Source organism: Takifugu rubripes, chromosome 20 (assembly GCF_901000725.2).
Source record: "Takifugu rubripes chromosome 20, fTakRub1.2, whole genome shotgun sequence".
Taxonomy (NCBI): domain Eukaryota; kingdom Metazoa; phylum Chordata; class Actinopteri; order Tetraodontiformes; family Tetraodontidae; genus Takifugu; species Takifugu rubripes.
Genome location: NC_042304.1, coordinates 18,096,851 through 18,107,625, shown reverse-complemented (window position 1 = coordinate 18,107,625; position 10,775 = coordinate 18,096,851). Strand labels below are relative to the sequence as shown.

Genomic DNA, 10,775 nt, shown 5'->3' with positions numbered 1-10,775 from the left:
AGGGACAGGGAGGGACAGGGGGGACAGGGAGGGACAGGGAGGGACAGGGGGGGACAGGGAGGGACAGATGGGACAGAGAGGACAGGGAGGGACAGGGGGACAGGGAGGGACAGGGAGGGACAGGACAGAGAGGGACAGGGGGGGCAGGGAGGGACAGGGAGGGACAGGGGGGACAGGGAGGGACAGAGAGGGACAGGGGGGGCAGGGAGGGACAGGGAGGGACAGGGGGACAGGGGGGACAGAGAGGGACAGAGAGGGACAGGGGGGGCAGGGAGGGACAGGGAGGGACAGGGGGACAGGGAGGGACAGGGGGGGCAGGGAGGGACAGGGAGGGACAGGGGGGGACAGGGAGGGACAGGACAGAGAGGGACAGGGAGGGACAGGGAGGGACAGGGGGACAGGGAGGGACAGGGGGACAGGGGGGACAGAGAGGGACAGAGAGGGACAGGGGGGGCAGGGAGGGACAGGGAGGGACAGGGGGACAGGGAGGGACAGGGGGACAGAGGGGACAGGGAGGGACAGGGAGGGACAGGACAGAGAGGGACAGGACAGAGAGGGACAGGGAGGGACAGGGAGGGACAGGACAGAGAGGGACAGGGAGGGACAGGGAGGGACAGGGGGACAGGGAGGGACAGGACAGAGAGGGACAGAGAGGGACAGGACAGGGAGGGACAGATGGGACAGAGAGGGACAGGGAGGGACAGGGAGGGACAGAGAGGGACAGGACAGGGAGGGACAGATGGGACAGAGAGGGACAGGGAGGGACAGAGAGGGACAGGACAGGGACAGATGGGACAGAGAGGGACAGAGAGGGACAGAGAGGGACAGAGAGGGACAGGGAGGGACCTCTGTATTTGCAGCAGATGCCTCTCGTGCTTTAGAAGTAGATAAATAATGAATGCAGTGTCATTTTACAAACTGTTATTGCCCCAGGTGACTTTAACTGCCCCACACACAGCCTGTCTTTGTCCTGCCTTGTGACTCCATCAGTGGACACTGAAGCAACGTAGAGGAAGACAGAAATAACCCATGATCATGAAGAGACCCAGACCTCAGAGCCGTTGGACTGACCCACATGTCGGCAGGTGGAGCGCTGCTGGGATTCCCCCAGACAGAACCATTCACCTGCGTTTGAATGGAAGACGGTGCTGACTCAGACCCACAAAGGTCCACTTCAGACACCTCAGACACCCTTATTCTGGTGGACAAGCAGCACAAATCAACTTTCATTTCAAATATTTACCCGAAACAGGCAGCAGTGGAGCCGGTCTCCCCCTCTGTCGCCCCCATGTGGACAAACTGTTTCCTGCAATTGACCCCCTTTGTCCCAGTATAACCAGTCTTTGACCCCCTCTGTCCCAGTATAACCAGTCTTTGACCCCCTCTGTGCCAGTATAACGAGTCTTTGACCCCCTCTGCCCCAGTATAACCAGTCTATTACCCCCTCTGTCCCAGTATAACCAGTCATTTACCCCCTCTGTCCCAGTATAACCAGTCTATTACCCCCTCTGTCCCAGTATAACGAGTCTTTGACCCCCTCTGCCCCAGTATAACCAGTCTATTACCCCCTCTGTCCCAGTATAACCAGTCATTGACCCCCTCTGTCCCAGTATAACCAGTCTTTGACCCCCTCTGTCCCAGTATAACCAGTCTTTGACCCCCTCTGTCCCAGTATATCCAGTCCATTTCCCCCTCTGTCCCAGTATAACCAGTCTTTGACCCCCTCTGTCCCAGTATAACCAGTCATTGACCCCCTCTACCCCAGTATAACCACTCATTTACCCTCTGTCCCAGTATAACCAGTCATTGACCCCCTCTGTCCCAGTATAACCAGTCTTTGACCCCCTCTGTCCCAGTATATCCAGTCTTTGACCCCCTCTGTCCCAGTATATCCAGTCCATTTCCCCCTCTGTCCCAGTATAACCAGTCTTTGACCCCCTCTGTCCCAGTATATCCAGTCCATTTCCCCCTCTGTCCCAGTATAACCAGTCTTTGACCCCCTCTGTCCCAGTATATCCAGTCCATTTCCCCCTCTGTCCCAGTATAACCAGTCTTTGACCCCCTCTCTTCCAATATAACCAGTCTTTGACACCCTCTGTCCCAGTATAACCAGTTAATGTATCCCACCTTTTCGGCAGGTTACTTCAGATGAAGATAATCGCACCATTTCCGGGCTAGAGTGCGACGCGGCCCCGCCCCCTTCTCCTCTCATTGGTCAGCCTCTGCTGCACCTGTTTGAACTACCAACCAATCACACACGTCGGATGTGTGCGCACCAAGATGGCGGCTCCCGCGGGGCCATGTCCGCATCATCGCGTTCACAAGGCAGATACGTTTCATATCAAGTGTTCTTAAAGTTATGAGCAAGAACAACCGTGCGGAACCGAACCGGAGTGTGTAGGAGCCGAAAACAGCGTCTGTCCTCGCTGTCTGCTGCGGGCGGGACCAGGCCAAAGGTTCCTGTGATCGTAACTATGGCCACAGAGAACCGGATCAATTTTTGGAGGAGAAAGGCAAAGCTTCCCGGAAGGTCGGTTCGCTTCAACAGTTGTGTCTTATTCTGAGTTAAGCTAAGTCACAAAGGTGTAATTACGAGTGTTGTCGAGAGCAGAAGTGTCTCTATAAACTTGTACAAACAGCAGCTTTTTGTTGTTTTTTATCGTTTTGAGCGAATGTTTATAAAGGCTCCAGCCGTCCGGCTTCTTCTTCGGTGGTGTCAGAAGGTGATTAGCTACCAACAAGACCGCGAGGAAGAGAGCGTTAAAGGGGTGGTTTGGCCGGTCGGCAGTAAAGAAATTACGAGAATTACCAACAATGGAACATTTCATGCATGATTTTATGTTCACAATTTAATTTAATCTTTGGTTGTAACATTAGAAGAAATGTATTATTTTAACTCAACCTTATTTCTACAGTGTGTTCAAATCCAGATTGCCATCCGGCACATTGCAGCAGAATGCTAGTGGAATTTGATTTTGTTTTATTTGCAACAATTTTCCAGGAACAAAGGGCAGATTGGGGCTGGGATACTCTCAGCCTGTAGTGTTGCTCAAAGCTCAGACTCTGAGGGTATTTCTCTGTTTGTCACACTCGCTCATGCTGTACATGAGGGTGGAGGCTGGAAACCCAAACCTGTGTTTGAACAGGAGCAGTTGGAGAAGCAGTAAGCGAGTAAAACAAGTGTGACGCTGGTAAACAGCAGTTGGATCAGCAGGACGAGCAGTTCTCACATTTAGGCTAATGTCGTTTAGCTGCAGGCTGCAAATGGTGGCGATGAAGGGTTAAAACAATCAACTTGGTTAATGTTGCAACCTCCTTCCATCTCATTTCTCCCTTAAATAAAGATATGGTTTCTTATATATCTTAATTTGTGTCGTTCTTCTCTGTCGCTCTGCAGGTATCACAAAGACACAAAGACCAAGTTGAACAATCTCAAGACTAAAAAAGCTTCCAGTTTCCACGAGTTTGCACACAGCACCAGTGATGCTTGGGACATAGGTGAGGAGGAGGATGAAGAGTCCCTCAGAAGCCCCGCCCCTTCCGCCACACCACCAGACCTGTCCATGCAGACTAAGGTAATGGAAATGCTGGCAACATTGAATCATTGGATGTGAAATAAAGAGTTTCCACTTATTAAGATTAAGATTAAGATGGACTTTATTTATTTGTGCAGAATCATCGCTGTGACACTGAGACGTCCTGCAGGCCGGAACCCCCCAGCTCTGATAGTCGTCACTTCCAGGAGGAGAACAAAGAGCTACAGCACCTAAACAGAAAGGTTATCCGGTCTACAAGTGACACCCAGGTCAGCTCGTCCTCGGGTACGTGTGTCAGTCGGAGCTCATCACAGAGCCAATGCTGAAGCTAGCTCCTGCCAGCTGAAGCTAGCTCCTGCTAGCTGAAGCTAGCTGACGCGTCCCCGTGCAGATACCTTCACTTACGTAGCCTCTCCTCACTCGTTTGGCTCTAAACTCATTGAACCAGACCAGAGTTGGCTGCAGAATTTCATCTGTGTAGGAAACGCGTTTAGTTTACTGGTATGCAGAAGCTTCATGAGCCCCTGAGGGTGTTGATGACTCCACTGGTCTCAGGTCCGTTTCTCTTCAAAGTATGTTCTGACCCTAAGAACAACTTCTTCTGTGTCCAGTTCATTGCACAAAGCAGAAGCAGAGTGCTCTTCCAGTTCGTCCCCTCATCCCACTGGTCGCTCGTATCTCGGACCAAAATGCTTCAGGCGCTCTTCCCATGACTGTACGAGAGAAAAGTCGTCTGGACAAATTCAAGCTGTTGCTGGCCAGTCCCAGCACTGACCTGGGTGAGCCAGTCTGTCCTCTTTACAACAGTCTTCTGCCCAGCTCTCCGCTGTCTGCGGATTGGTTAGTAAAGAAGTTGGTTAGTTAGTAAGTAAAGTTCTCAGTTTGGCCAGTTCCACACAGATGAACACACACATGAGCCGTGAGTTCCTGGACATTCAGACGTTAGCCCTGTGTTGCAGACGCTGCGTCAGAGTTTAGTTGCTAACTTTAGCTCTCGTGTTCCCCGTCTGTGATGCTGACAGAAGAGCTGCGGAAGCACAGCTGGTCTGGAATACCGCGAGAAGTCCGACCGACCACATGGAGGCTCCTCTCAGTCAGTCACCATCGTCTACTTCCTCATCCATACGTCAGGTCCAACTCAGGAAATGTTAACCTCCCCCCTCTGGCAGGGTTACCTGCCGGCCAACAGGGGGCGCAGAGAGCTGGTCCTCCAGCGCAAGAGGGACGAATACTTCGCTTTCATAGAGCAGTACTACCAGTCCAGGACCGAGGAGCACCACAGAGACACCTACAGACAGGTGAGGGGGCGAGGACAGGTGGGTGAGGGGACGAGGACAGAAGGGTGAGGGGACGAGGACAGAAGAGTGAGGGGGCGAGGACAGGTGGGTGAGAGAGGCGAGAACAGAAGAGTGAGGGGGCGAGGACAGAAGGGTGAGGGGGCGAGGACAGGTGGGTGAGGGGGCGAGGACAGGTGGGTGAGGGGGCGAGGACAGAAGGGTGAGGGGGCGAGGACAGGTGGGTGAGGGGGGCGAGGACAGGTGGGTGAGGGGGCGAGGACAGGTGGGTGAGGGGGCGAGGACAGAAGGGTGAGGGGGGCGAGGACAGAAGGGTGAGGGGACGAGGACAGAAGAGTGAGGGGGCGAGGACAGGTGGGTGAGAGAGGCGAGAACAGAAGAGTGAGGCGGCGAGGACAGAAGGGTGAGGGGGCGAGGACAGGTGGGTGAGGGGGGCGAGGACAGGTGGGTGAGGGGGCGAGGACAGAAGGGTGAGGGGACGAGGACAGAAGGGTGAGGGGACGAGGACAGAAGAGTGGGGGCGAGGACAGGTGGGTGAGAGAGGCGAGAACAGAAGGGTGAGGGGGCGAGGACAGGTGGGTGAGGGGGCGAGGACAGGTGGGTGAGGGGGCGAGGACAGAAGAGTGAGGGGGCGAGGACAGAAGGGTGAGGGGACGAGGACAGAAGAGTGAGGGGGCGAGGACAGGTGGGTGAGAGAGGCGAGAACAGAAGGGTGAGGGGGCGAGAACAGAAGGGTGAGGGGGCGAGGACAGGTGGGTGAGGGGGCGAGGACAGGTGGGTGGGGGGGGCGAGGACAGAAGGGTGAGGGGGCGAGGACAGGTGGGTGAGGGGACGAGGACAGAAGGGTGAGGGGGCGAGGACAGAAGAGTGAGGGGGCGAGGACAGGTGGGTGAGGGGGCGAGGACAGAAGGGTGAGGGGACGAGGACAGAAGGGTGAGGGGACGAGGACAGGTGGGTGAGGGGGCGAGGACAGAAGAGTGAGGGGGCGAGGAGAGAAGAGTGAGGGGGCGAGGACAGGTGGGTGAGGGGGCGAGGACAGGTGGGTGAGGGGGCGAGGACAGAAGGGTGAGGGGGTGAGGACAGGTGGGTGAGGGGGCGAGGACAGGTGGGTGAGGGGGCGAGGACAGGTGGGTGAGGGGGTGAGGACAGAAGGGTGAGGGGGCGAGGACAGGTGGGTGAGGGGGCGAGGACAGAAGGGTGAGGGGGCGAGGACAGGTGGGTGAGGGGGCGAGGACAGGTGGGTGAGGGGGCGAGGACAGAAGGGTGAGGGGGCGAGGACAGGTGGGTGAGGGGGCGAGGACAGGTGGGTGAGGGGGCTACAATCAGTCTTTGCATTCAAGGATTTTCGTTGATCGGTGATTCTCCTTCTAGATTCACATCGACATTCCAAGAACCAATCCACTAATCCCGTTATTCCAGCAACCCACAGTCCAAGAGGTGAGGATGACTGGTTATACTGGGACAGAGGGGGTAATAGACTGGTTATACTGGGACAGAGGGAGTAATAGACTGGTTATACTGGGACAGAGAGGGTAATAGACTGGTTATACTGGGACAGAGGGGGTAATAGACTGGTTATACTGGGGCAGAGGGGGTAATAGACTGGTTATACTGGGACAGAGGGGGGTAATAGACTGGTTATACTGGGACAGAGAGGGTAATAGACTGGTTATACTGGGACAGAGGGGGTAATAGACTGGTTATACTGGGGCAGAGGGGGTAATAGACTGGTTATACTGGGACAGAGGGGGTAATAGACTGGTTATACTGGGGCAGAGGGGGTAATAGACTGGTTATACTGGGGCAGAGGGGGTAATAGACTGGTTATACTGGCACAGAGGGGGTAATAGACTGGTTATACTGGGGCAGAGGGGGTAATAGACTGGTTATACTGGGACAGAGGGGGTAATAGACTGGTTATACTGGGGCAGATGGGGTAATAGACTGGTTATACTGGGGCAGAGGGGGTAATAGACTGGTTATACTGGGACAGAGGGGGTAATAGACTGGTTATACTGGGGCAGAGGGGGTAATAGACTGGTTATACTGGGGCAGAGGGGGTAATAGACTGGTTATACTGGGGCAGAGGAGGTAATAGACTGGTTATACTGGGGCAGAGGGGGTAATAGACTGGTTATACTGGGGCAGAGGGGGGTAATAGACTGGTTATACTGGGGCAGAGGGGGTAATAGACTGGTTATACTGGGGCAGAGGGGGTAATAGACTGGTTATACTGGGGCAGAGGGGGTAATAGACTGGTTATACTGGGGCAGAGGGGGGTAATAGACTGGTTATACTGGGGCAGAGGAGGTAATAGACTGGTTATACTGGGGCAGAGGGGGTAATAGACTGGTTATACTGGGGCAGAGGGGGTAATAGACTGGTTATACTGGGGCAGATGGGGTAATAGACTGGTTATACTGGGACAGAGGGGGTAATAGACTGGTTATACTGGGGCAGATGGGGTAATAGACTGGTTATACTGGGACAGAGGGGGTAATAGACTGGTTTATACTGGGGCAGAGGGGGTAATAGACTGGTTATACTGGGGCAGAGGGGGTAATAGACTGGTTATACTGGGGCAGAGGAGGTAATAGACTGGTTATAACTGGGGCAGAGGGGGGTAATAGACTGGTTATACTGGGGCAGAGGGGGTAATAGACTGGTTATACTGGGGCAGAGGGGGTAATAGACTGGTTATACTGGGGCAGAGGGGGTAATAGACTGGTTATACTGGGGCAGAGGGGGTAATAGACTGGTTATACTGGGGCAGAGGAGGTCATAGACTGGTTATACTGGGGCTAATAGACTGGGTTATACTGGGGCAGACGGGGGTAATAGACTGGTTATACTGGGGCAGAGGGGGTAATAGACTGGTTATACTGGGGCAGAGGGGGTAATAGACTGGTTATACTGGGGCAGAGGGGGGTAATAGACTGGTTATACTGGGGCAGAGGGGGTAATAGACTGGTTATACTGGGGCAGAGGAGGTAATAGACTGGTTATACTGGGGCAGAGGGGGTAATAGACTGGTTATACTGGGGCAGAGGGGGTAATAGACTGGTTATACTGGGGCAGATGGGGGTAATAGACTGGTTATACTGGGACAGATGGGGTAATAGACTGGTTATACTGGGACAGAGGGGGTAATAGACTGGTTATACTGGGACAGATGGGGTAATAGACTGGTTATACTGGGGACAGAGGGGGTAATAGACTGGTTATACTGGGGCAGAGGGGGTAATAGACTGGTTATACTGGGGCAGAGGGGGTAATAGACTGGTTATACTGGGGCAGAGGAGGTAATAGACTGGTTATACTGGGCAGAGGGGGTAATAGACTGGTTATACTGGGGCAGAGGGGGGTAATAGACTGGTTTATACTGGGGCAGAGGGGGTAATAGACTGGTTATACTGGGGCAGAGGGGGTAATAGACTGGTTATACTGGGGCAGAGGGGGTAATAGACTGGTTATACTGGGGCAGAGGGGGTAATAGACTGGTTATACTGGGGCAGAGGGGTAATAGACTGGTTATACTGGGGCAGAGGGGGTCAGCGTCCCAAATGAAAGCGGGGTGTTCTGTCTCCAGGTGTTTGAGCGAATCCTCTTCATCTGGGCGATCCGTCACCCCGCCAGCGGCTACGTCCAGGGCATCAACGATCTGGTCACGCCGTTCTTTGTGGTGTTCCTGTCGGAGTTTGTCAGTAAGTGTGTGTTGTCGGGCCCGTTGCCCTGACGCGCGGCTTCAGGCGTCTGTTCTGATTCCAGTGGAGGACGTGGAGAACTTCGAGATGTCGGCGCTGCCGCTCCAGACCCAGAGGAACATCGAAGCGGACAGTTTCTGGTGCATGAGCAAACTGTTGGATGGCATACAGGTGGGAACGCAGGCACACCCGTGTACTTCTATCTTTGTGAGGACCTCACAGTCCTCCCCAGCTCCTTGCCCTAACATCACAACTTGACCCTTGACCCCGACCCCTGACCTCAACCGAACCTTAATCCCAAGTCTGCACCTTCAGACACACCTTTGAAGTAGTGAGGACCAGACAAAATACCCTCACTTTGCTCGTAGAACACACGCGCGTGCACACACACGTGCACACACACGTGCACACCCACCCCCAGGGTCATAATGTGCTCGTTCTTTGACGCCAAGTCTTGTTTCAGGACAACTACACGTTTGCTCAGCCTGGAATCCAGAACAAAGTGAAAGCTTTGGAGGAGCTGGTCAGCAGGATGGACGGTCAGTCGTCCGTCCAGGCCCATCCGGTCTGGACCTGGACGGTCAGTCGTCCGTCCAGGTCCAGACCGGATGGGCCGACGTCTTTCAGCTGATGACATCTGCTGTTTCCTGTGTGTGTTGCTGTCGCTCACCCTGCGTGTGTGTTGCGTGGTCTCCAGAGGACGTCCACGCTCACCTGGTGAGGTGTGAGGTGGAGTACCTGCAGTTCGCCTTCAGGTGGATGAACAACCTGCTGATGAGGGAGCTGCCGCTGCGCTGCACCATCCGCCTGTGGGACACCTACCAGGTAGGGCGCACGCCGCCGTCCTCGGGGCCGATGGAGCACAGGTCCTGGACGCAGCGTGATTCTTGCTTGTGTGTTCTTCAGGCTGAAGCTGAGGGCTTCTCACACTTTCACCTGTTCGTCTGTGCTGCTTTCCTCCTGGAGTGGCGCAAACAGATCCTGTCCATGAGCGATTTCCAGGTACCTTCGCTGTGTTCCAGGCATCATATCAACCCAATAGCTTCTGCTCAGCGTGAAGACGTCTTTCTCTTGGTGCTCAGGGCCTTCTGATGCTGCTGCAGAACCTTCCCACAATCCACTGGGGCAATGAGGAGGTGGGCCTCCTCCTGGCTGAGGCCTACAGACTGAAGTACATGTTTGCAGATGCCCCGAGCCACTACAAGAGGTAGAGCTGTGGCGTCAGAACCAAAGCGTCCGAGGGTGAACCTGCGGCAGCTCTGCTGATCCAGGCGTCATGTGACCTGCCTGAGGGCACCTGGGGGTCACTGCCCAACACAAAACAGACACTTCCTGTGGAGGTGAAGGAGGAAGTCAGCCATGTTGGATTGAATGTTGGCTGTGTGAGTATGAAGAGACGGTGTTTACGGAGGAGAAGAGCGTCTCTGTGGGTCCACTCGTCTGACACCTTCACCCGTCTGACACCTTCACCCGTCTGTCTGTCTAACGTGTCTTCAGTTCCTCTGTGGACAGACGGGTGAACACAACTGTTCCAACATGTTGTCTCTTCTGTGGACGTTCTAATTCACCATTTGGAGTCGGAGGAACGTCAGTGTCTCTGCACTAGAGACGCCTTTTATGCTCTCGTCTTATACGGGCGAGGCCTTCGTTGGTCTTTAAACTGTTCTTGATCACGTTGTGGAACTGTTGTCCTTAAAAGTGTGTGTGAAAGTTCAGATTTCCAGCCGTGGATGCATTTCCTGTCACACTGACGGGTTTCATTTCATAGATTAAAGAAAGATGTGTTGAAGTTCCTGACAGGGTCACATGACCTTTTGTGAGAAGAAGGAAAGATCTGCTAGAGAGGAGCGTTCAGACCACGGGAATGAAAGGCAGAACTGTTCAGAACGCCGTGCGAAACGGGCTCACAACCTTAACATTCTTCCATAACCTCTTTCTGCATATTTCCTTTTTAGAACTAAATGAAGGCTCAACTATTGCAGAGATGATCTCAGTTCTTCTGAGCAAGATCCCCTGCTCCATATATTAGGTTTTACTTTATATTTGTGAGAGATGTCACACTCCTGAGGTTTTGTGTGTTTTAACAGATGACCTTTAGCTTTAATCCGGATGACTTGTGCTTCTCTTTCAGCCATAAACATGCCAACTGTTTGAGTTAATATTTGACACTCGTGTCGGTAGACAGTATAAAGTATTTCTGTCTGAACAAGTCATCTTTAACAACCATTTATGTGAAAATG

At 53.8% G+C, this 10,775-nt stretch overlaps 1 protein-coding gene across 1 annotated transcript; it reads left to right on the top strand.

Annotated features, from left to right (window-relative positions):
- The first annotated feature begins 2,243 nt into the window (after nucleotides 1–2,243).
- On the top strand, nucleotides 2,244–10,329 carry tbc1d22b (TBC1 domain family, member 22B). Its single transcript, XM_029827883.1, has 13 exons — nucleotides 2,244–2,530; nucleotides 3,398–3,575; nucleotides 3,674–3,821; nucleotides 4,148–4,315; nucleotides 4,559–4,629; nucleotides 4,706–4,834; nucleotides 6,203–6,268; nucleotides 8,421–8,535; nucleotides 8,600–8,706; nucleotides 8,999–9,074; nucleotides 9,233–9,360; nucleotides 9,442–9,537; nucleotides 9,618–10,329. Exons 1-13 carry the CDS (start codon nucleotides 2,475–2,477, stop codon nucleotides 9,744–9,746), a joined length of 1,467 nt encoding a protein of 488 aa, XP_029683743.1. The 5' UTR covers nucleotides 2,244–2,474; the 3' UTR covers nucleotides 9,747–10,329.
- Nucleotides 10,330–10,775: the final 446 nt, after the last annotated feature.